Source organism: Pararge aegeria, chromosome 22 (assembly GCF_905163445.1).
Source record: "Pararge aegeria chromosome 22, ilParAegt1.1, whole genome shotgun sequence".
Classification (NCBI taxonomy): domain Eukaryota; kingdom Metazoa; phylum Arthropoda; class Insecta; order Lepidoptera; family Nymphalidae; genus Pararge; species Pararge aegeria.
In genome coordinates this window covers 1,657,998-1,685,378 of record NC_053201.1, presented here as the reverse complement: position 1 = coordinate 1,685,378, position 27,381 = coordinate 1,657,998, and the positions used below count along the sequence as shown (strand labels likewise).

Genomic DNA, 27,381 nt, shown 5'->3' with positions numbered 1-27,381 from the left:
CAAAATCCACGGTCCCAGGCCGCTTGTTTCCGTCTTGTCTGTTGACCCGTCTGATTTCGTTTGTCTACCTACGCTGCATTTACCACTGTAGAGTTGCCCAACATCCATCGGTTCTTTGAGATATGTGCCGCACCCATTTCCACTTCAGCTTTGCTACCCTCTGAGCTATGTCGGTAACTCTGGGTTTTCTACGGATCTCCTTATTCTTGATTTGATCACGTAGAGTTACTCCCAACATTGCGCTCTCCATCGCCCGCTGAGTGATTCTGATCCTTCTTATGAGGACCATTGTAAGCGACCACTTTTCGGATCCGTAAGTAATCACTGGCAACACACGAAAAGATGTCTCGAAGTTTCCCGAACGCTGCCCATCCGAGTTGGATTCGGCGGTTTACCTCTTTCTCAAAATTGGACTTACCTAACTGGATCGTGTGTTCTAGGTATATGTACTCGTCTACAATTTCGAGTGCACATGAGCGTTAGACATAATTTTTCGTCTTGCTCTGTTCATACATATGCCCACCTGTTGAGAAACTCTGCTGAGGTCATTGAGCATCGCATTAAGGTCTCCCAGAGTCTCTGCCATTATGAATACATCGTCGGCAAACCGAAGTTGAGTGATGTACTCGCCATTAATGTTGATGCCAAGCCCGTTCCAATCCAGAAGCTTAAAGACGTCCTCTAATGCAGTGGTAAACAGCTTCCTAATAGTCTGAGAATAATGTCGATGATATGACCATATTATATCGCCACTTTCATAGGCAATAAATAAAGAAAAGCTACTTTTCTAAATCAAAGAATACCTCCGATAAGAGCCACAGAACATGTCACCGGATACGCAAAGAGTATTCGGTTTATTTGCACAAATATTCGACTATTCCTTCGGGGAGGCAATAATATTCAGATTACGAAAAATCTCGATGAACAAATTCGATCCGCGCTCGGGTTACACAGAGGCGATAACACGCATTCTTTACTCTTAAACTTCTAGCCGCTTTAGTTAAGGTTTCCGCGCGTATTATTTAGCCGATTTCTCTAGAGTACTAAGTTTGGAAATGGAATTTCTACCTATGTTTATTAATTCGATCGCGTGAATGTTCATCATCATCACATCAACTCATTACCACGACAGAGTACTGGTCTCCTTCCACAATAAGAAGGGATTAAGGCCGTAGTCCAACACGCTAGCCCAGTGTGGATTGGTGGACCTCACACACCTTTGAGAACATTATGAAGAACTCTCAGGCATGCAGGTTTCCTCACGATGTTTTCCTTCACCGTTGAAGCAAGGGATATTTTAATTACTTAACACGCAACTAACTTAGAGGTAGAGAAAAGTTTGAGGTGCGTGCTGGGATTCGAACTCGGCCCCCCGAATGTGAAGTTGAGCTCTTACCCAATGCGCTATCACCGGTTCGTGAATATTAACTACGGTTTATATCGTATCATTATAGTATTGATATATACGAGTAGAGTATTGAAACCAGATAACGCTCCTTCGATACCATGTGTACAAGGCGAACATATTAAGAAATACCTACTACCAAAAACCAAGTCACCAAAACCGCACGAAAAAAGTATCTACTTAATTTACTTGATGTTACGTGACTCGTTGGGTATTTAGTTTATGAGGAAAAATAATTATATAACCCGTTTGAGTAAGGTAATATAATATCAAAGTCAAAGTCAAATATTTCTTTATACAAATATGCAATTTTGGTGCGTACATTACGTATAAAAAGTGTAGGTACATTGTAGTTAGATGATGGCGATCATTCGTAAACTTATAACTAAAGCTACGAGCTAAGGGCAAGTTCAAACATCTAATGAGGAAAGTTGATTCTCCGAATTGTAATGTATGTGGTGAGGTAGATGATGTTTTGCACCTAATAATGGCGTGTGTTCGGAATCACAGCTTGCGAGAAAACCTTTGAACTGAATATTAATTTTATGAACATTGGCATTTTTAACTTTATTATTAGCAAACCGTTGAGCATTTCGGCTATGAAACTTTATAGTTTCGTTGGTGATTCTCTCAAATTGTTGTAGTTTAAGATTTATGTGTAGTCAGAGAAACTTGTATAAGATAGGATTAATATAGAATGTGATCTAATCAGAATTGAGGAGATCCGCAGAAGAACCGGTTACCGACATAGCTCAACGAGTTGCAAAGCTGAAGTGGCCATGGCACATAGCTCGGAGAACGGATGGATGTTGGGGTCCCAAGTTGCTGGAATGGCAACTGGTAAGTACAGCGTTGGTCGACCCCCAACGAGGAGGACAGATGACATCATGCGCGTCTCAGGGAGTTCCTGGACGCATGCGGCACAAAACTGTGGAATTTGGAACTCCCTACAAATATAAAATGTATCCAAACTAAAATGTAACGAGAAATTCCTTGGACGTATAAGATATATACAATTTTCTTCAACAATAAAGTGAACCAAACTGTGATACCTGATTGAGCACTTGTGCTTCAGCAATAAAGGCTTTATTTTTCGCGGTGGGGCACGTTTTTGGCGATTGATTGACGGAACCATCTTAATAATAGTAAACGTGATCCGCCGACTTGAGATAAGAAAGCTGAGAGTAACTCAGCGAGCCATGGAGAGAGCCATGGTTATGTTACGTGATCAAATCGGATACGTGATATCCTTGGAGGTATCTGCGTCACTGACATTTTTTCTCTTAATTTCCACTACTTGTTAACCTGGAGGTAAATGATGTAAAAGAAAAAAAAAAGATAGTATTAGGAGTTACTCATTTATATTAACCCCATCATTTTATCAACCCATTACCGGGTCACCTCCCACAATGAGGAGGGGTTAAGGCTGTAATCCAACCCATCTAAATCCAATCGTATCTAGCACGTCCGACACCCTCACCGGGTAGGGTGGTAACCAGCAACGGTCAAAGCCTGCCAAAAATTTCAAAAAATATGAATTCCCAAATTACCCCTCCGTTATATTCCCTTAGTCCTATGGGCCCTACGCGTCCTGTGTGCTAATACTAACCCTTCGATTACCAACCCTTCTGCCCAGCGTGGTGATTACGGGCAAACCCTCCCGTTGGGAGAGGTCTTTAGTACAGCAGTGGACTGCTATAGGCTATTAAGGGCCCAGCGGGGGATCAAAACTGGGACTTCCTTCTTAAAACCACAGCACTCGCCGCTGGGAGGTCGTTGAACATACATCTACGAACGAACATCACGATAGATCATTCCGTAGTAGAGAATATGGCATTAGGCGAGAGACTTATTACAGGGGCGCAGATTTGATAACCTCCCTGGCGGAGTGGTGAGCACTGTGTATGTTCCTGGTGGAGGTCCCAGGTTCAATCCCCGGCAGAAGATAATGGCGAATTTTTAATTTCTGAATTTTATATGGTCTGATCTGGTCGAAGGCTTCGGCCGTGGTTAGGCGTAGCGTATCACGACATGCGTCCGTAATATATGTTCAATCTATTCGTATTCTGTTGATAAGTTTCTTAGAAAATTTGTTATTTATTAAAATTGTATGGATATTTTTTACAATAATAACGTTGTTAAGTAATGAATATATAGCTTATGGAAAGATGCAATATAGAAAATGGATAATAGACGTGCCGCAGAATAAATAAAATAAAAAAAAATTTAGGTCGTAAAGTATTTGTTTTTAAAACACGCAGTATTGTGGAAAACGATTCTATTAATCTGAATAAAAACAAAAAAATACCTGTAAGTTGCAACTAATCAATTAATGTAATGACATGAAGTATAAACATAAAACTGGAATTTCATTACTGTCATCGCTATGAAATAATAAAACAAAAACAAAGACACGTAATTGGCCCAAATAACTGCCGTAAAAAAACAGACTGCACTTAGATTTGGTTATAACTTTATGGTACCTGAGCCCGGCAACCCTCATTGGAAAAATGTGGTGGATCTTAGCACTATATTTATCACTCCTTTGAGAAAGTAAGCCTGTGTACCTAAGCAAATATTAATGAATTGATGAATTTCTTATTGACAAGGTTGCTTGAAGCATCCGGCTCCGCTTTCATCTCTCACAAGATAGAAAAATGAATGTTAAAATGTAAAATGTAAATTGTTGATGTTGGAAAAGAGCAACTGCTGAGTTTCTTGCCGGCTTCTTCTCGGTAGAATCTGCCTTCCGAACCGGTGGTAGAGTCACTACAAACAGACAGACTTTCAAAAGTGCTTATATTAGGCCTACTTGAAATAAATGAATTTCGAATTGCTTACACACACATAACTAAGAAAAGTTAGAAGTGCGTTTTGGGTTTCGAACTCTGCCCCGCGAAAGAGAAGTCCTACCCACTGTGCTATCAGCGCTTTGTCACCACTATAAACTGGTGAGATTGTAGTCAAGGGCTAACGAGTAGTGGGAAAAAAACGCGGACAAAGTCGGGGCAGCAGCTAGTAGAGTTCATACAGATTGGTCATTGTTGGTCGCCAATTAGGCTGGCACCAGCGGAACTTGTTCGACCACAATTCGACAGGTGAATACATCTTGAAATATGTGCACACTTAGGGCACGATCTCACTGCAGCTAAGCTCTAGTTTTAAGTTTAAAAATTGAGTTATCGCCAACGTCTAACTACCACGAATGCATTTTTTTAATGTAATGAATAATAATTAATGGCCATTTATGTAATTAAATAAATATACTACGACAGTACACACATCGCCATCTAGCCCCAAAATAAGCGTAGCTTGTGTTATGGGTACTAAGATGACTGAATATTCATGTTGTGGTAATAGAACCCACGGCCTTGGTCTCAGAAAGGTCGCTGCCCTCTGCGCCAATCGGCCGTCAAAACATGAATTAATGAATATATAAGCGTATAATTGAAAATGAACGATGATACGATTTCTTATGATACCCACACGGCAACCCTGTATCATGGAAAACTATAATAAAATGTATTAAGACTAAGTTAAACCTTCGGACGAATTCGGCTAAATTCAGCCCAACTTTAACTCCCACTTCGGAAGTGTGTCACTTTATTTGTTTTCATGTTCGGAGCAATTATTGTACATATCTTCTTGATCATAAATAGCTTTAATACAAAAAGAGAACTAGCAATATATGTCTAGCAAGTCCTCGTAGTGTTCACGTCGTCAGCCGCAAATTGGAAGGCTAGTGAGACCGAGCCCTTATAATAATTTCCCAGAACTTTCGAGTAAGCCCGAGAATCGCTGTTAGTCATTATAGAGACCTATTTGAGATGAGGACTGACTAAAACTGAGGACTGAGTTTAAAAATTTACTTAATAACATAACTGTCATTATTTAAACGCAAACAGAACTTTTTTAGGGGCCAAAAAAAATGTTATTTAAAATTGATTTGAAATTCGAAAACCGGAAATACTTAAGTGACATTTAATACTTTTATAAAGTTCCACATGAATATGTTGCTTCAAGCGTGATTTTGTGGGATTTCGTTGTCGATTATGACTTTGATACTTCGGTACCTATGTCATAATTAGCAAGGTAATATTAGATCTACCTTAACCTAAGTTTAAGCAATATATTAAAACACATTTTACAAATCGTGGGCCTATGCTAAAGCAAGACAATCAAGCGTAACCGGTGTCTCGATAAGTAAATAATCAGTAAGATAAGATTGTTGAAAAGGCAATAAATAAATAAACCTTTCGTGGTTACTGAACGATTGATGAATTCCTTAACGAAAAGGCTGCTTGGAAGCAGGCCACTCCGCTCTCACAAAACAGAAGAATTCTTGCCGGCTCTTCTCAGTGGAATCTGCCTTCCGAACCGGTGGTAGAGTCACTACAAACAGACTGAAATGACGTTTCAGAAGTGCTTAAAAATTAGGCCTACTTGAAATAAATGACTTTTGAATTTGAATTTGATGATAAACTTAGTTCAATTTCATAATTAAATGATCTCGTAAACAACGATATATTTACGCGATCAACTCAGTAATTGATTGAAGTATGACATCTGTACATACAAATTCCGTCGGTCAGTCTGTTTGCAAAATAACTGTATCTTAAGCTCATGTGACTTTTTGAACGAAACCCACGTGTTTTTAATTGATGCCAGAACCAATTTTGGAAAAGAAATAGGAACGGGATGATACCTAAATGGGAGTTTTTAAAGGCTCTAAAAATGATGCTATGAAAGTACCATGTTATTTCAAATTAGGGGTACAAATATTTCACTTAATTTTCCCTTTTTAAATAGTGAATGTAAGGATATATGTTTCAAATTAATTTTAAGTTATAGACATGTACCGAAATCATCAATTATATTAAGTAATAGTTTAAAAATAAACGGCCAGTGAGTTGTTTGACAACTTTTAAACACCCTTATGTATCTATAAGTACCTATCCTAGGAAGTATTATCTAGCGTAAAAAAAGATATAAGTTATATAAAATTGTGTGTGGATGAAGTCGGGGGAAAATGCTAGCTATAAAAAACACTATTTAGGATGAAAGCATCGTAAATAAATCATTAAGTGATAATTATTCTCGTATAAGCATAAATTAATATTAATAGGTAACAAGGCAAAATCAGAGTTATAGTATAATGATTGGTCAAATAAAAGGTTACGTAGATACTTAAAATAGCCAATCGTAAACTAGGTATGTAACAAGGGTTACTACCATCCCTTATAGAAGTACTATTTTATTATTGCTGAGTTTTTGTTGCTCGCGACTTCATAAAAAGTTGCGTAATAATATGACAACATTATTTAACAACCCTAACTTACTATCACTGTTATCTGTTGCTCCATTACTGCGTAAAAGGAGAATTAACCAACAAACACCTTTGTACTTATAATATTAGTAAGTATGATCTTCTAACACCAAACATATTTAAAAAATGAGCGAAGTCTTAGTGAAATCCCGAAAACATTCCCTTGAACAGCCAAGATAATATTTCCTTTCTTACATTACAGCCCCAACTTGGCGTTAAAATAAGAAAATGTATAAAATTTGCATTTTATACCAAAACTTAATTATAACATTATATAAATAATTCAACTTTCTTACCTAAACACACTCATGAATAACTTAGTCCTTTTCCGAGCAAACATCGAAAAATGTAACACTTTTTGGTAATACCAAACTCACTTTTCATTTTATTGTATATTAAATTAAACTTAAACGAATTAAACTGTTACACTTTTAAAATAATATTAATTATTTAAAAGAATTATTTAGAAGAATTATTCTTAAAATAACATTAATTTAAATCTAAGAATTTTTTTTTTTTGTTATATTAAAATAAGTCTGTAAACATCAAAATAAATAGTGATGTCCGGCGCTATTTTTAGATGTGCATTGATTGATTTTTTTTGCGATTTTAACAGCGCGTGCGCATCGACGGGACGCACGGGGCTGACTCCGGGACCCGTATCCATTTATCTTTAACGTCAGCGCCCGTATTTTAGGGATGCACGTTTTGCTATTGAAGATGCGATCTTAGCGATACGCCGGTATAATAAATTATGTAAATTAAGCATGATCTATATTCTTTATCACAATTTCATTTGACATTAGTAAAAAAGTCAAAGTTATCGGAGGAGTTATTACATTAAGTTTTCTAATTTGCAGCAACGTAGCAGCGATACCGCATGTTTAATTGGATTTAAGGTCAATATTCTGCACAAAGGAGCTCTCTCCTCCCTTTGCTGAAGAAGATACGTAAACGTTAAGTCTCTGAGAAGATGACTGTTTATATATTAAAATGTTTGAAAAAAATATAATTTGGACAATAAAAAAAACACGAGGAATATTTCCCATTATCTGACTGATACCATACACTAGTCAGTGCAAAATTGTTTTTAAAAGTTTATTAAAAGCTTTAATAGGAACAAAAGACTATAACGATAAGTTTAATAAAATGAATTTATAATTTTACATCTCAAAAGTAAAAATTATAAGTTGAACGAAATATAATTAATATACTTTATTTATTTAGGACACGAGCCAAATTCCGCAGCGCTTAGCGGGAAATAATGGCTTTTTTTAATTTCTGTCGTCCTTGATGGTATTAAAAAGATAATTACAATAATTTCATGCTAAACTGCTTTTAACATTTTGTTTTATAACGTCTTTGCTTACGTAAAAAATAAACCGTGTTAAACCGTTCTAATCAGGTTGGTGGTTTCGATTTAACCCAAATTGTTTATTGCCAACTTGGGTGAGTGAATTATCTAAGCAATTTTAGTTTTTGGGCTTTTTCCTTGGATAAATTACGCCTAGATACATTTTTTGTTTTGATATGGTGGAACTCATATTTTAGGTTACCTAAAAGAATTAAAAGGAAGGGCATTTCAAATCTTTGCAATTTGTATTATGAAGAGAATGTTGTCGTTTATAGGATAAATATAAATAAACAACGTAACGTGCAGACCCGTTCAACACCTTGCAATTTGACGGTGGGAAGGAGATGATGACTGAATCGAGTAGTTCTGAGCATACAATATAATATCATGCATACAAGTTATTTTGTAATTTTTTTACTGTTGCGGTATCTTCTAGTGGCGTATATCCTTAAAATATCTTAGAAAATAATCTGCGCTGACGTAAATGAAAGCCAAAAACTGCATTAAACCCGGCCTATTAGAGAATTGGTAATATAGTAACAAACTTCTAACACAACTTTAACTCTCCCTTATCGCCTACTGTAAAACTTAAAGGAACCTGCTCACAAGCGATAAACTGGTAGGTATGTACTGGTGTAAAAACCTCTCAATAAGAATTGCTACGGTACTTTCCAGGAACATGGTAATAAACAAAAGTATGAACATTACCTCTAAATCTATAATTTAGCGCATATAACGTCTCCGTTTCACTGTCGAGAATAGCGTGTGTGCCTACTTTTGTAGTACTTATATACAAGTGCTTATAAGTAGTTATAAGATTTTTACAATTTCCTATTCAGGTCTAGTAAATACTGAGTAATTTTTGACAAAATACCAAAAAGATGTTTATTTTAATCCTACTCTTAGCTCGACCAAAAATAGTATGATTTTGACGCATTTTTAGAACTTCAAACTGCAATCCTTAGCAGTAGCTATATCGATATCAAACATCACTAATGCGTGCGTACGTGCGATTTCGCACGCAATGCATTAACACATAAACGCACAATGCATTGCTACACCACTATTTTAACCTCATGAAGAACCAGTGAAAAACTAATCAATTATAGACTTTAATCACTTGCAATAAGTTAGTTATTAAAATGGGTGTAGTTAAAGCTTATTTTTTTATTTTATTTTCAACTGTACGGCTTGAATTGAAAAGGTTAATTTCGTATGATTCTCAAGCATGCGATCTATTTAAGAATAAAATGTAATTTAAGGGCCCACATTAATCCGGCACGATTTTTTAAATTATTATATAATTTGATTTATCTCGAAGATATTAATTTTCAAATAGTTTTGTTCCTAGAACTCTAACCATTTATTAGATCAACGATAGGGTTAATGTACTTCTTTATTTTTAACCAAAAGCCCAAAAAAAATGCACGTTTCATAGGAATAATTTGAAAAATATCAGACTTTCATTAAAATTTTTCGTCCCTGTTTCCGTTACCTTTAAGGATGGAATTAAAAAAAAAATCTTTTTAATACAACGTTTCGGATCTCAAATTCCGAATCAGCCTTTTTCGGGCGGTATGTTGTCCGTCAGTCAGCTAAAACACAGCTTTTTACAGTTATAGAATATTTTATTATTTAAACTAGACGTACAAACCGATTGCGAGACAGTAAAACGGTGATATTGTTAGTTGTTAAATTCCTTTTGAATTAGGATTTACCTTTTTTGTTCCACTACAAGCTAGCCCTTGACTGCAATCTCAGCGGCTGGTAAATGATGACGCAGTTTAAGATCGTAACGAGCTAACCTATTGGAAGTATCGCAGTTTAGCACACGTCTTTGTCGCTTATTGACTTGGTCGGTTACCGCTGTAAACGAACCGTTTTGGCTGGTGGCGGTGTGGTGACGGCAGTCTAGAATACAGATGTCGTAAGAGGCGACTGTAGGAATATATCGGAGAACGGTCATCAGTGACTACTGTACTACCATCAGATACCTTTAGCCCAGCAGTGGACTGTCATAGGCAACAGGTAATTGATGATGATGGTATCACAAAAATTTATATTTTTGAAGTTAAACTTCTTAAGGAGCGACTAGGGAGTAACTCAGATTTTTTTCTGACGGAAGTAACGCTTACGTCAGACGTCTGTCTTGTTTCCTCTATTTAAAAATAATAATTTGGATTGGTCGTAAGTATATGTCATATACTCCACGCTCCTTGACTTATACGCCAGCTAGTGGCAAATAATGATTATGATCTATTAGGATTATTTATTTCCAATATTTCCAAACGGATCAGTTGTAAATTGCAAAGTGAATAAAAATTCTACAGTTTAAAAAAAAAAGTTTAAATTGCAAAGTTTTTTTAAGTCTCTAAATATACTTGTTTGTTTATTAATTTTGTAATAAATAAATTGTTAATTTTCTGAGGATTGCGAATTTTTATAATATTCAATGACAATATTTGTTATATTAACATGTGCTGATCTAATCTTCAATTTTCTACCCTCAATTATTCTATTTAACAAATGAAATTATTTATAAAATGTAAATGTATTCTATTTAAAATGAATTTAAAATAGAATATAAAATGAAATAGTAGTATAGTTTATTTTAGGTTATATTTATAAAACAATTAATGAAATAGTGAATATAAAATGAAATGGCGGAGTCCCAGAAACATTTAACTCTTTCATCAATAAATAATAGTAAAAGTTTACACGCACACGCTTTTTTTTGCCGTCTGATTCTGTTTTACACTTGATGTACAAGATTATAAAACGCAGTTTAAGTCCGCTAACACCTCCTGTAAACAAGAACTTAAAAGCGCGAGAAGTAATAGGAGTTTTTTTCTTTAGCGTGGATTAGCATCCCGCAGTTGAGATTAAAACTGCTTCATGCGCAAAGTTAGTTAGTTCAGATACTTAAGTAGGTTCAACTAATACGGAGAGTTAAAAATGAGTGTTAAAGCGATAGCGATGCCGCAGGGTAGTTTGAAATAAATAGATACCCGTATAAATTGTACTGATATTTTCTGGTAGGGAATAATATTGGGACGATGATGATGCAGAGTGCATTATGAATTCACATTCAGAACAGGGAAACTGAGTTTTAATTTATATCCAAAATTTAGTGTGTTATGTACTGGGTTGTCGGGCAATAAATCACTCGCATCCATTTATTTACCCAAATAGAAATAATAAATCCATTGTGTTTAGGGAGCGTTATAGCGTCTCGTAACCGCAGGTAGATATCGATAAAAATGTTCGACAACTTACTCGTACATTTAATAAACTTATCAAACTTATCGTTTATTCAGCATAAACACTGTCAAATATTGCAAAGATTTAACAAAGCTTAAGTTAAAGACTCTTCTGATGTTATACCTGTTGCACGCGTCCTTCGTCCGCGTTTATTACAGATTACTCTCCGTACTTGCAACTAGCTCTATGCCAAAAATCGGGTTGACTGGGGCGTGATGAAAGGACAAACAATACTTTCGCATTTATAATATTAAAAATGGATTTGTGTAGGTAGACTCTGTTGTTTTTAATAGTAATACAGGAGCTATGGTGATGCTCTAAATAGTAAGAACTTCGTCCAAGCGGGTGTGAGTGCTCGTGGACAGAGGTCCAACTGTAGTTGAAAATACTAATCATTTGGCCAACGCGGCCATTGCACTGCACACGAGAATCCTTTTTTAAGATGTTTTACTCTATGAATAAAGATATTTTTGTGTTAAAGAACATCAGATAAAAGGTATAAATAGGAATTCGCATTTTCGCCCTTCCATAAATGTCTATCTAAATATTTAAAGCAAGCGATATCGTACATCTAAGGACAAACAAAATTAACCTTTAAAATTACGTGCTCAGGTTAACTACGTACAGTTAAGGGCCTTTCTAAGCCATTTGTATGACTTGTTAAACAATAAAGTGAAACTGTCATTGGATAACGACTTTGATTTAGTAATAACTATATGATGGTCGTGTCTAGCAGTTGTTCTTTCACGTTTACGTTAAACCAACTGTTCCGGCAGACAACACCGAAATAGCAACAGTTGTGATGTATTGTATCCTGTAAATTATTAGATTTATTAGTCTTAGTAATATTTACTTATATATTTTTTCTATTAGATCGAACACTGATTTGCGCTTTAATTTTTTTGTAGAGCGCGTTTATATTTTGTAGATAATCATGATAATATAATATATCTTTCGCTATGAAACATTTTTATTCATTTTTTCATTACTTCTTATCTAAAGAATATTAATACTTAGAGTGTAAATATTTGTATTTAATTGCGTTTCCCCGACTCTCATTGCCATAGTTCATTAATTTGGATAGCCTGGAAGAAATCTGTTTAAGTGATAAGGGCAACTTTTGCATGCAATAAAGTATTTCGTGTGTATGTTTTCTCATATTCCGTAATAAAGATGTTGAAATACATAATCAAAATGATCAATTGCTTTTATTTTTATTTGTATTAGAGCCTATTTGCATTATCGCTCTCTTTCTACACGAAAACGATAAAGCTAATCCTATTCAAACTTTGCTTCAAAGATAGGCCCTTAAGGAACGATGTACATTTTTCCTTATTAAGTCCCAAAAAAATAAGTAGGGCGTTTAAGAAAGCTTCCAAGTTAAATTGTTGGCAGAATAAAAAAACGTTTGATATGTAAATCCCTTCATATCACAAGTTAGGTCGCAATTACTGCCAGCCCTCCGGTGAAAGGGCCGAAATAACTAAACTGATTAGCATTTAAATAAATAAAAAATGGCGTCTTTTAGCTTTACGTATCTTGTAACGTTACGTTACGTTATTTTAAAGTTTGCAGGGAAAGTTTTACGCCGCGTAAAGACATGCAAAAAAAAAAAAAAAAATAAGAATACAATTATTTTTTTGGTCTACTACTAGTTAGCCGTAGACTGCAATCTCACCTGGTAGTAAGAAGTTGTCTAAGATTATAGCAGGCTAACCTGTTTGGGAGTATGGTAACCATACCCCTAATCGGTTTGTACGCGACATAACACCGGAACACTTAATCGCGTAGCGGAACGTCCTTCTCGGTAGGGTCGTAGCTACCCACGGCCAAAGCCAGACCAGACCAGAGTAAATTCAGAAATTATTTATTCCCAAATTGCTCCTGTCGGGAATCGAACATGTGACCTCCTACTTGAATTCACGGCGCTCACCGATGCGCCACCTTGGTTAAAAATTAAATTCCATTGCTTACTTATCAGCCTCCTTTAATCCTTTAATAGTATAATACCCAGGCTGCATCTATAAGTTATTCGTGTAATTTTTGCAAATGCACTCAATCGAACTTGGTCCTTCCCACGATATGTAGAATTCCTAACCAAACTATCAAAGGAAGGTGTTGAAAGGTATTGTATAGCATTTCCCTCCCACGAATGCCCCTAACTAAATTGGATCTTTTATTAGTTCGTACCTAAGCACACGGCGAAGGTGCACCCCGGGAAAGTTGTAATATAAAGTCTCACGTGCCCGTAGCATGTAAACAGACACCTGTACAACTGTAATTGTTACAAATTACCGTCGCGCGTCGGTCCGTGCGACACCCGAGTCCCGGCCCGATATAACTACTGGGTACTGGCTGAATATAGTGCTGTAGTCGCACCATCGAAGACTGTTACAAACCAGGACAGTGTTTTATTTACTGAGCACGGGTCGCTTCTCAAAATAAAAAGGGCTCTCAGTGCTCTGTAAATGGAAGGTAGAATAGAATAGAATAGAATAGAAAAACTTTATTGCAACACAACACAATAGGAAAAATACAAGGAATAGTACTTAGTGCTAGGGTGCAAAGGCGGCCTTATCACTAAAAGTGATATTTTAAAGGCAACCTGAGCGTATAAAAAAGTGGAAAGTGGATGGTGCATAAAGTATGTTACAAAAAAATAAAATAAACTTACATGAACATACATACTACATTTACATATTAACTGCACAAATACCGATATAAATTTATATATACTATAATAGATATATATGATATATATTTATGCTATTATAAACTTACATAATACAATTACATAGATAAGTGATAATTTTTTAAGCCAAAGGTATGCCAAATAGCATACTGATATAGCTTATAGGCATTTCATATTGCAATTTTAAATTATTTTAGGTTTAAAGACATGTATACTCAAGAAACAGTATCACTTAATGAGAAATTAAGATAATAAAAATAATAAAAAATATAAAGAAGTGTTAATATATTATCCAGTTAGTGTGATAAAATACTAGCAGCTTAAACTAATATAACAGCTTTTAGTAGTAAAATGAAATAAAAGGTGGTGGATTTATAAGAAACTAGCGGACCCCAGCGCCACCTGTCGGGCTGATTTGTGCATCTAAACCATCCAGGGTGCCACCCAAAATCATACCAAAAAATTCACTGAAATCGGTCCAGCCGTTTAGGAGGAGTTCAGTGACATACACACGCACACAAGAAATATATATATAAAGATGTAAACAACGCTTTTTTAGCTTATATTTAAATTATTTAAAAGATTTCTGTTTTCAATTTTTCAATTTGATTTTTTATAAATAAATGTAATGTCTGTAAATGAAGAATATTAATAGTCTGGTCCACCACGCAGGCCAAGTACGGCAGGGTGGGTTACGTATCTCACGACAGGCTTGCGATAGGCGTAAATGTTGAAATCTTTGCTGTCAAACGTCACTTTTGTATTTGTTGTGTGATACGTTATCAGGCTGCGGATTGATCTGGTGATAATTGATGGTGTATCGTGCACATAATCCCACCGGTTGTAGTTGGATAACTATCGCCTTTATAAAGAGCAACCCCTCTCAGGGCTTGTCACCAAAGTGTCGTCCTGTGTCCATCGACCTGAAGCGTAGGTGTTAAGCATCATGTTAAATGAATGAATGAAAACTATTTTATTGTAGATCATAAAATACATACAACAGAAAATTAATCATAGCACAGTGTACCGAATTTAGCAGCCTTATAGTTACATACGCGATATTTTCCAGGCAACATATTTGACGGCCGACTGGCGCAGTTTGCAGCGACTGGGTGTATGGGTCAGTGTCTGGGTGTTTATATGTATATTCTAAGTATATATAATTCATAAAAATATTGATCAGTCATCTTAGTACCCATAACACAAGCTTCGCTTACTTTGGGGCTAGATGGCGATGTGTGTATTGTCGTAGTATATTTATATAGAATAGGTAACTGGTACATGTATAATATGTACACATACCAGTATAAATATATTTAGTAATAATTAAACTAGCATTAATAATATTAAGTATAGCTTTAATGGCAGCTTTGAGCTTAACATGACCGGATTCGATCTCAGAACGTTGCAAACTTAATGGCGATTTAAAATTCTACGTGGTTGATCTTTATATTTTTTGCGATTGTTTAGTTGCCTTAACAAAATTATATAGATCAAAAGTAATCATAAATAGCATTTTTTTCATATTATTCCAAAATATAATTAGATTTACTTTCTGTACCGTTTTAGTATTATTTATTTTACCATGTAGTTTTTGTTTTATTTTATATATGAAATGTTTTTGTAATTATTAATATGTATGTATATTCTTAGAGTTTTGCGCACCGCTATAAGGATTCATGTGTGAGCCAATTCCTCATAATGGTTGCCTGGAAGATATCACTATAAGTGATAAAGCCGCCTTTGTTACACAAATTTAATTGACTTGTACCTTTGTTATCTTTTATTTTTTTTTTTCTTGTGTGCAATAAAGTATTTTTGATTGATGGTTTGGTTAAATAATTACGAAACAATTATTAAAATAACAAAGCGGTATCAATCAAGCCAATCCTCAGCAAATAATAATAGTTGGAGGCCCTACTCATTCAGTCGTGTGGATTTGAATGCGATTTGTTTTGATTCTCTTTTTAATGTTTACTAAGTATAGTGCAAATAAAATGGTGGAACTGATTCATCGAATAGTACAGAGCTTTATTCACTTATCTATTTATAGACACAGACAATGGCTTACACTCCACTTTTTCTCACTTGTATTATAATGAAAACAAACTTTTGATTACTTTTTGTAGTACGGTTTTTGTATATGAGAAAAACAAGTGCGATTAAAATTAAAAGCGAAAATAAAAAGAGTTTTTTTTTATGTAAGTGTTATTTTTGAAATAAACTTTACACTACGTTACGTTACGTTTTAGTAACGAAAAGATAGTTTTTATTTTAAGACCGTCAAGAAAAAAATGGCTTTACAATTAACAGCGTGTGCTAATATGCTAGCAAGGCGACATTTCTTCTTGCTACATAAATAAACACAACTGAAGTGTATTTTTTTTTATTTCACCCACCGAACTATACTACCGATTATAATCTTAAAGATGACATGTATGATAAAAATGCTTGGGTATGAATTACTCCTACTTCATAGCTCAACATTAACTGGACTGTGAGATGGTGATAACAAAAAAAAACCTTTAAGCTAAGTTTGTTGTGGGCTCTTCTTAAACCAGGGCGCGTTTGGAACCCTCCTAGCTTTAGTTTTAAGTTAACGAACGCAGTTTCGAGTATCACCATCACTAACATTAGTGTAACATGTGGGTAATGTGGTCTTATATCCTTATAACTCCCGTCCATCCGTATAAGTCGATCCCAAGCAGAGGTAATTTGGAAATTTCTAATTTTTAATCATTCCAGCAGGAGGCTATAGCGTTATGGCCTTACCGTCTTTGTCGGTTCCGTACGATAACCGCGTAGAAACCTATTAGGTGTATGGCCATACGACTAACAGGACAACCCGCTATCATCGTAAATTATATCGTCACTTAACCCCAGCACTGCTAACACGGGCAGGAGATCTCCCCGGGGAAAGGATACAAATTTATCGTCTACCACAGCTTTATCAACTCTCAGAGCATTGGCGAACAAGTGGAAATAATATCCACTAGTATATGTCTAATAATAAACGGGGGTAGACTTGTCCTATTCCATGTTCCCGTTTTTAATTAGGTGGATAAAATCGGGGGATATAATTTATTTCTCCAGCCCGTGCTAGCCCTACTGGTAACGGGTGAGGCGGCACAGTAGGTACAGGACTAACTTGTAGAGAAATAAAAAAAATAAGGTAATAAGTAATTGTTCGAATTTTGAAAATAAACCGGCCACTATCACTAAATATCTCAGTTTTTTTTTAAATTTATTTTAAAAGTAGTTTTGTGTATGTGATACTTTAAGAATTTTTTCTTAAAGTATCACATACACATCATATACATTAGTTGTCACTACAGGTGACCACCTAGGTATATAATGAGTCTGCGGTACTTTAAAAAAAATGTAAATGAATAAAGAATTTATGAAATAAGAAGCTGTACATAAAAAATAATAGTACGTTTAAAGTTACAACAATACGAGTTATTTTGGCGAAAACAGTTGGAAATATGAAGCGTATAATTAGGCTACCCCTAATAGCGTTCATCTTTATGAACTCGAGCCGGCACCCCTTAGGTAATATCCCATGCAAATTTGACGAAGAACTCCAGGAATTTGTAAGCTTTTACTTCCATTCTATTTTTATATTCATAGTAATATTTTTGTTGAAACAAGCAAGTGGACTCCCTACCACATAACCAATAGTTGCCCAAATAATAATGACTAACCCTGCACCTGACAATAGGGATGAACTAATTTTACCCTGATATGCAAAGAATATCTTATTTTTGGAGAAACAATAGTTTTGTTGATATAAATTGTAAATGATATATTTTTTTATATTTCCCACAAAAACGTTTGGCGTCTGTGTCCATTAATTTGAGGCTCAAGTGCCTGTAATTACACTGGCAACCACGCCCTTCAGACCGGAACAAAACAATGCTCTTTTGCAGCAGAAATATGGATGGCGATAGCACTTCCCCATCAGCATCAAACAGCGCCTTTCTTTTGCAGTTCAAGTGCGAATTCTTAGTTTCTTCGGTCACGTGTCCAGGCGTAATGACGTGTCCATTGAGCGACTTGTGGTTCAAGGTAAAGTAGAAGGTACCAGAGCACGCGGAAGATCACCGATGAGATGGACGGACCAAGTGAAGGCTACAATCGAGGCTCCTCTACATGAATGCGCAAGAAAGGCAACCGTTTGAGAAGAGTGGCGAAGTATTGTCAAGCGAGCCACAACACCCAGATGACGACCACGACCAGTCTGTTAAGACTGAAACGACTAAGAAGAAGTACTTCCCCGGACGAGCGATGTCAAAAAGCTCCTCTACCAATAGACTGTATTAAGACTGTACAGTAAAGTTGACTCTGAGTCAGAGTCACTCAGCGGGCGATGGAGAGAGCTATGTTAGGAGTATCTCTAAGTGATCAAATCAGAAATGAGGAGATCCGTAGAAGAACTAGAGTTACCGACATAGCTCAGCGAGTCACGAAGCTTAAGTGGCAATGGGCGGGGCACATAGCTCGGAGAACCGATGGACGTTGGGGTCTTAAAGTGCTGGAATGGCGACCCCGCATTGATAAACGCAACGTAGGTCGGCCCCCAACGACATCAGGCAAGTAGCTGGGGCTCCTGGAGGCAAGCGGCCCAGGACCGTGTATTGTGGAACTCCCTACAAAAGACCTATGTCCAGCAGTGGACGTCAATTGGTTGAGATGATGATGATGATGATGAGTAAAGTTGTATTAGGTTAGGTTTAAAGACATTTATTCTCAAAAGAAACAGTTTCACTTAATGAGAAATTAAAAATTAACATAAAGAAGTGGTAATATATTTAGTTTAGTGTAATACAAAAACAAAACAAACACAAAAATACAAAACGTGGCGCTTTTATAAAATATTTAAACAATGCTTTTTTAACTTGTTTTTGAATGATTTAAAAGATTTCTCGCAAAAAATCTCTGGGTAGACTATTTATAGTAGTGCTCCCTCAACCTGTATAGTTTTACTGCCAAACTTAGTTCTAGTCTTGGGTAATCTTAATTTATGCCTATTTTTTTGTATTTAGATGTGATTTAGTTTAAAAGTAATTTGTGTATGTATGACTTCGGTAAGTATTTTTCTAACTAGTATGCATGTTTTGTATTTATACAGCTGGCTAATGGAAAGTATGTTAGTTTTTTTATAAAGTTCTTTAGCTGGATAACGATAATCTAGTTGGAACAAGGTTTTCAAGACTTTGTTTTGAGAAATTTTATTAATTTTGAGGTTTGTATCATATGCACTTCCCCATATTTCTATGAGGTATTCATACATTAATTTTCTTTTCGACCCATATAGCACCGAGAACAGAATTTAGTTTACAAAGAAAGAGCCTCCTTAAATACATAAAACAAGACCCTAGAGCATTCCTAACATATACTATCTCTAGTAGGTATGTATAAAACATAACTGCAAAGGCCAGACTAATTTACTGCTTTCTTTTGTTCTCGCTATTATATCCCCCGTTCAACATTTATTGTGGCTGCGTCTTACTAGGTGTAAGCTTAATCTTCTCTTTATTAATAGCCGTTGTAGAGCAGTGGTAAGAGTCCCTGAGTTACAGGTTCAGTGCTACAATAGTAAACTCAAAATCATTAAACTCTTGAATGAATAATAAATAAATATACTACGACAATACACACATCGCCTTCTAGCCCCAAAGTAAGCGTAGCTTGTGTTGTGGGCACTGAGGACTAATGCATATTTTTATGAATAATATACATAAATACTTATAAAATACATATAAACACCCAGAAAACATTTTCCAGTTGTGGGAATCGAACCCACGTCCTTGGACTCAGAAAGCAGGGTCACCGGCTAGCACCTGGGATAGCTCCCAAAAGTTAGAGGTGCTAGTCGGGGCTCGAACTCGGTTCTCCGAAAGGGAAGCCTTATCAGGCTATCACCGATACTATTAGTATAATACTAATATTATAAATGCTCCGTTTTTTTGCTTGTTTGCTTCCTATATTTGGCTCAACCACTGTACTGATCTTGGCACACCTTGCATCCTTCAGATCGACACAGGATACTTTTATCCCGGAAAAGTACCAGGCTAACAACGTTCCCAGGAAATTTAGTAAACTTTGATACATTTTTACGGCTTCAAGTTAAATCGATCTTGACGAAATCTTGCAACCTAAGAAGTGTATCTTAGGTGTATTTTATCCCGGGAATCGGTTCCCGAGGGATTATTAAAAAAATACCCATAAAAAGTGCAATAACAGCTATTCTAAATAATGCAGTGAGAATAATTTTCATGATCGTAAATGAAAAAGAATGGCGGATTTAATTTAACGTAGATACAACATATTTGTTTAAAGCCTTAATCTTTATATATATATTCCTTGTGTGCGTGGGTATGTCACTGAACTCCTCCTAGACGGCTGGACCGATTTGAATGAATTTTTTGGTATACGTTTGGGTGGCACTCTGGATGGTTTAGATTCACAAATTAGCCCGACAGATCGCGCTGGGGTCCGCTAGTTTTATATAATATAGAAAAATATTTAAACTATACAATTAGTACAGATCATTGAAGATCCTAACTATACTAAAATGTGTAAATATATTTATAATATTACATTGGGCGGCTTTTAACTATGCAACAAATCATAAATGTTTTTCCGTCATCATCACGTCAACCCATTACCGGCCCACTACAGAGCACGGGTCTCCTCCTACAATGAGAAGGGCTTAAGGCCGTAGTCCACCACGCTGGCCCAGTGCAGATTGGTGGGCTCCTCACACCTGCGAGAACATTATGTAGACCTTCCGCCAAATACATTGTGTGAAATTATTTAAAATTTTCCTGTATTTTTGTTTTATCTACAATAAAAGTTTTTTCATTCATTCATTTATCAAGCGATCTGAAAAGTAATTGAGAAAATAAACTGAGGCAAAGCTTAGAGTGTATTTTCTCAAGTGACGCAAGCAGATAGATGAGGACAAATTTGGACAATATCCTGGAGCGAATAGCGTCCGTAAATAACAATGTGCCGGATATTTGCACTAGGCGAGGAAAATTGTACGCAACGCATTAGTGATAGGAGATTTTAGGCGATGAGAAGACATTGGATATAATTCGAAATACGGTTTTTTACTAATTCCGTATCAACCGTTTGTTTTTCTTGGATAAAAAGTAGCCTAGTAAGAATGTTACTCTCCGTCCCTCCAACTAACTTTATGCTAAAAACCAAGTCGATTAAATAAATAATTAATAAATAAATATGCTACGACAGTACGCACATTGCTATCTAGCCTGTAGCTTGTGTTATGGGTACTGAGATGATGAATATTTTTTTATGAATAAACACCCAGGCACTGAAAAACATTCATGTTCATCACACAAACATTTTTCCAGTTGTGGAAATCGAACCTACGGCCTTGGACGCGGAAAGCAGGGTCACTGCCCACTGCGCCACTCGGCTGTCAAATAAATAATATGTAATAGATACCTACTGCCTTACGCGAAGATAGTACTACCTACCGTTAAATAAGTGATTCTTAACAACTAACAAGCTAATGTAGTAAAAATTGAAAAAATAACGAAGGGTCCTGTTTGAAATTTCTGATTAATCTTTATTGTCAGGTGAAGGGTATAGAATTAATTGGGTATTACCGATTTTTTCCTTTCCAAGAATTTTGAATAGAATGTACATGTGTGGTTGTATGTAACCTTTTCCACCTTTACTTCCTGCCCTTTATCGCTCGGGAGGGATCAAAGGGCAAAATGGATGCGTGCGATATATACATTCAAAAAAGTCTTAATAAAGTAATAGCGATACCTCGGCTTCGCAGAGGTGGTACAACCTTGTGATGGCTGTAAACGCAAAAATTTTCATGCGACATCTTTGAGAAAAGTATATTGTGTCAGCCTCGATATCATTGCTCGACATATCTGGGGGTTTTCCAGAGATTTTCCGGAGACTACAAGTTAGTCCCTGACTGCAATCTCACCTGGTGGGAAGTGATGACAGAGTATCAGATAACCTCGCGGGCTAGCTGTTAGAAATATGGCAGATAAAACTCATCCATTTGATTGGTTTCTACATGGCAACGTACCGAAACGCTTAATTGCTTGGTGGAATAATTCTACATTAATATGCAGTTATATACACGTTATGTTTACATCCTCTTTGTTACTTTACTCTTTTCTCTTTTTTTTTTTAATCTCTGCCCAAAACAATCACGTCGAAAATTAAGACTATGCACCCAAAATCCACTGCACTTGCATTATAATTAGCTCTAACCACGGCGCGCATTTCACTTGTGTTACAAATGTCCGAAAATTTGATTAAAAGTTGGCGCGAACTGCAAAAAGTGACAGTTGACGTGCGGCCATGATGGATAGTGGACGTCGGCCATTATGCCGCGACACGGCCGCTCTGCCTTGTTAATTACAACTCCGGAGCTAATTACAGCGCCAAATAAATATGTAAATAAGTTGCCAGTTGGAAACAGTACTCAGCTGCTTGATGCTTCAGTAGAATAAGCAATGAGTTCTAACTATTTATATCACTACAATTGATTTTAACTAAACAGGATCTTTCAGAAAAATAAAGAGGAAAAATCTTTAAACGACGAAATTGGGCGCCAACAATGGTCTCCAAATAATGACATATTGGTAGAAGAGACATGATGACAGTAACAAAGAATCTCTAAAATATTGTATTATAATATCTAATGATATAAAATTAATATTTATATTCTAAGCGAGATTGGGATTTATTTTCCATAATCGCCAACGAATGACCATACTAATGTTATAAATGTGAAAGTTTTTGTGTGTTTGTTTGTTACTGATGGAAATAAACACTAACATTTGTTTTGGAGTACCTAAGTAGGTATGTTATGTTACCTATAGTTTTTTCAACCAATGAACTTAACGCAATTTAGTACAGAGATAGAATGCATCGTGAATTCGAACAAAAAATACTTAAAAATACTTACTTTTAACAGAGAAATCCCGAAAATAAAAATATTTTAAAAAACATATAAGGGTGCAGCCGCGGGCTCAGCTATGATCATCATCATCATTATAAACCCATATATATAGGGCATCGGTCTCACAGAATAAGAAGGGTTTAAGCCGTTGTCCACCACGCTAGCCAATTTTGGATTGGTGGACTTCACACTCCTTTGAGAACATTATGAAGAACTCTCAAGCATGCAGGTTTCCTCGTGTTGCTATCCTCCACCGTTACAGCAAGTGTTATTTAATTGGCTAAATTAAGACGCACATAGCTCCGAAATGTTAGAGGTGCGTTCTGGGGCTCGAACTCGGTCCCCGAAAGACACGACAACGCCAGTTATATATATATATAAATATTAGAATTCTGCACACCTGTTTAAACTTGCCAGTATGCCAAATGTCGCATTCTTTGCAAACAATACAAATCGCGGTGTAAATGTAATGGCATGTCATACGTCCTTAAATTCCATAAATTCGTTAAAATGATTTCATTTCAGTACAATATCTACCCTTATTTCCCTACGTATTAAAGCACAGTTGGGATTCAAACCAATATCCTCTTATTGACTGAATGCGTTCGAGAAGTTACCTATTAGGTTATACTTCTCGTATTCATAGTGCGAAAAGGGCAGGTCGATATACAAAAAGTTCAAATGTTAACGAGTCCCGCACCCTTTAATCTCAAAAGAAGCGTGAAGGTTGATTTCCGATCCGAATTGAATAAGTACAGTATACAGATCAATCTGTATCTTGAGTGAATAGTTTAATTTTAATGGTATTTTTTGTATATTTTTGTAATATTATTATTAAAAATATTAAACATTAAAGATTCTATTGCTTAAATTTAAATATTATCGAATAACTGTAATTATAACATTACTTCAACTATATTATATTCATCCTTGTTTATTTTTTCATGGGGGAAGGGCCTGGTGGCTTGAGACAGGTTTTACCTAGTTTAAGCATCAGTCCATTATAACTGTGTAACAAAATAGTCGCTTCGCTGTGGCACATTTTTATGGAATAGTTGAGAAATGAGAAACAAAACAAAGAATACATTACGTATGTCAGCGAGTGTTTTCTTGCTTTCGGCAGATGGCGCGTTCAATGGTACATCGATCGTAAATAAAAACTGTAGTTTCGCGGTCGCGGATGCAAAAAATAGATAAAAACAATCCCTGTAGTCCCTAAATTTTTAAAGTTATACTTCTTTTGGAGCGTTAGGGAAAAAATTGTAGGATGCGCGCGCACACCGTCACAAAAAACCGACACCATGAAGTTAGCTATAGTCACCATTTTAGTTTTCTAAAAACGGTTTGACAGTTTACTTTCAATAATTTAAACAATACCTTTTTTCTATTGTTAGTGTCGTTTTTTCTACAAACTTAGAATAAGGCGATAGATAACAATTTTGAAAAGATTTTTATCTTGTTACACCAAAGAAGTATAACTTCTAACGCGTGTACATAAGTACACACGTTTTGTAAACTCGCGATAACTTCTGAATTAAATGTCCGATTGAAATTAATTAAAAAGTATTTTACTGACAAAACCATCTATTTAAAACCGATATGGGACTTTATAACAATACACCGATATGTGTAATAAAGTCATTATCTCTTTATTGACCGAGCCTTTTGTTTTAGAGGGACAATAAGCTCATTAATGAGTTTAAATCAATGTGAGTCGTTATAGTTATTGCTACATATTGCGTGATGATTTGCACGTAGGCTTGCCTAAGTGAAAGCTACTTCGTTGTTCTATTGTTAAGTAGCATCATTTAAGATCAGAGGGTCTATTCCGTTTTGGGTTATACATTTTACGTGTCGTAGCTTACGTACCGATTTCCCTCTTGCGATAAATTTGAAATCCAAGATGGCCGCCGACTAAAAATGTTGCATTACATTTTTTGTTCTCACAACTGCCTCAATACGGGTATCAAATGGAAATAAAGTAACGCGTTCTGGGAAGTGCTAACCCGTGCCCAACACAGTAAATATACTTTAGCTTATATAAGTATTTACTGTGCTAAGACCTCATGACGTATCTGTACCATTAATTATGTACACTGTATGTTTAAATAAAATATTTAAACAAGGTACGTAAGGCACATAACCATCAGTGCGTGAGACACTGACTCGTGTTCGACTGGCTTTATTTTACCTATACAATATTGAAGATCGCGACATTCTTGATAAAAAAAAACAATTGGTAGAAATTGAACGACGATAAAATTATGTTACCCTTTCATCTGTTCAAAAGATTAATTGGAAACCTTTCGACTACAGGCAAGAGCAAGCAATCGAAGGTTTTCCGAGAAAAATCCAGTTTTTACTAGAGAACAAACCCGGAGGGGATTTCCCAGGGGGGGGCAAGAGTCAACAGTTAATCATCTGTAAGCATAATCATTTCGAATCGAATCGTTTGAAAGCACACATTGTTTCGCTATTTACTTTCTTAGATTAAAAAAAGGTAAATTTTGATATCTATAGGACAATAATTTCTTTTCCTTGCAACTTGGGTTGTATGTTTCTTTGATTAATGGACGAAAAAAACATGAAAATCAAATACATTTTTAAACGACTTCCGAGTTCAACCGATCCAAAGATATATAAGTCTCAAAATGTGTAATTTACTCTATCTCATTCTCTCGCCGCCCTAATCCTTTACAATTATGTATTTGTTTCTTTATCGTGACGCATTTTCGTTTTACCGAGTTCCAATCGCAACGATTCTAAAGAAGTTTCACTTTAAAAAAGTTAAAACGTTTGTTTGTTCGTCGGTTACGTATTTGTCTCAAACCTCAGGAGGATTTTCAATCTTCAGGGGCAGGAGTCACATGACTTTAACACATGTGATGTTAAGGCTGTATCTGATTTATTTTAGTAAAAACTATGGCAGTGTAATAATATCAATAATAGATAATGCTTCAACGGTGAAACGGGAAAACATCGTGAGGAAACCTGCATATCTTCTTCAAGAGTTCTCCATAATGTTCTTAAAAGTGTGTAAAGTCCGCCAGTCCGCTCTGGGCCGAACTGGGCTAGTACGGCTTTAACCCCTTCACATTGTGGGAGGAGACCCGTGCCTTGTAGTAGGCCAGTAATAGATTAAATAACAAGTACTGTCATGTATGTACATAAAGAATTCAGACGACGAGGTTTAAAATTAATTGGCGAACATCCACCATGTTTTTAGAATAAATATCAAATAGTTATAATTTCATCTGGATGCCATTCAAATTTCATCTATACCCTGCAGCCAAAATGTGTTATGCGGTTTGTTATGAAAAGTGTTCTCTCCGTTAGTTTTTTTTTTTTTTTCAATACACACATCGCCATCTAGTCCCAAAGTAAGCGTAGCTTGCGTTTTGGGTACTAAGATAACTGATGAATATTTTTTGGGAATAATGTAAATAAATACTTATAATATATAGATAAACACCCAGACACTGAAAAACAACAATGTTCATCACACAAATATTGTCCAGTTGTGGGAATCGAACCCACGGCCTTGGACTCAGAAAGCAGGGTCGCTGCTCACTGCGCCAATCGGCCGTAATTTTCCGTTTATTAGAAGAATGCGTTAACATTATCATATTCAGCCTTATTAATATCCCACAGGTGGGCACAGGTGGCACAGGCAGTGTGCACAGGCACCTTTATAAACCTACGTAAAAAACTTAAGGGTGCCCATATCTTAAGTATATATCAACAGAAACACTATATCACTTGGTCGCTTTTAATTTTAATTTATGTACATCCAAATATAAAACAACAAAAGTTAAGAAGAACTGGGGCTGTAACAATGTTAATATTAGAAGTAAAATTAAACTCGTAGTGCAGTTTTCTAGGCTGAATGAAATTAGTAATTAATTTAAAGGTAATTGTATATCATTTTATAAGAAATCGTATAATTGTATTTGTTAGACAAAATATTGGTCTATATAAACAAAAAGTGGACATAAACAGTCGACTTACAAGAAATAGTCATATATTGGTGACATCTGCATATCGTCTGCGAAAGGTGCAGAAGTCATTTGTCGGGTTGAGTATACGCTTTTATAATATGATTCTATGACGCTTTTATAATAAGGTAATTTTGGACCTAACAATGCATAAGTTTAAAGAATGTGTTAAAACACATTTATTACAGCAGGGTTACTATACAATTGATGAATTTATCAATGAAAAGGTGCTTGGAAACATCCGGCTCCGCTTTTATCTCTCGCAAGATAGAAAAATGAATTTTAAAATGTAAAATGTAAATTGTTGATGTTGGAAAAGAGCAACTGCTGAGTTTCTTGCCGGCTTCTTCTCGGTAGAATCCGCCTTCCGAACCGGTGGTAGA

At 35.8% G+C, this 27,381-nt stretch overlaps 1 protein-coding gene across 2 annotated transcripts in view; it reads right to left on the bottom strand.

Moving 5' to 3' along the window:
* The window catches only part of LOC120633748 (myosuppressin-like), a 42,576-nt gene that overhangs the window by 9,808 nt on the left and 5,387 nt on the right, over positions 1-27,381 (bottom strand). The window contains exon 1 of one of the 2 annotated variants that reach the window (XM_039904079.1): positions 7,028-7,097. The exons of the other annotated variant lie outside the window; for it this stretch is intronic. Within the exon in view, the coding sequence (XP_039760013.1) occupies positions 7,028-7,071 (44 nt within the window). The 5' untranslated portion in view covers positions 7,072-7,097. Of the gene's footprint in view, positions 1-7,027; positions 7,098-27,381 lie in introns of those variants that run through there. 2 annotated transcript variants of the gene reach the window in all.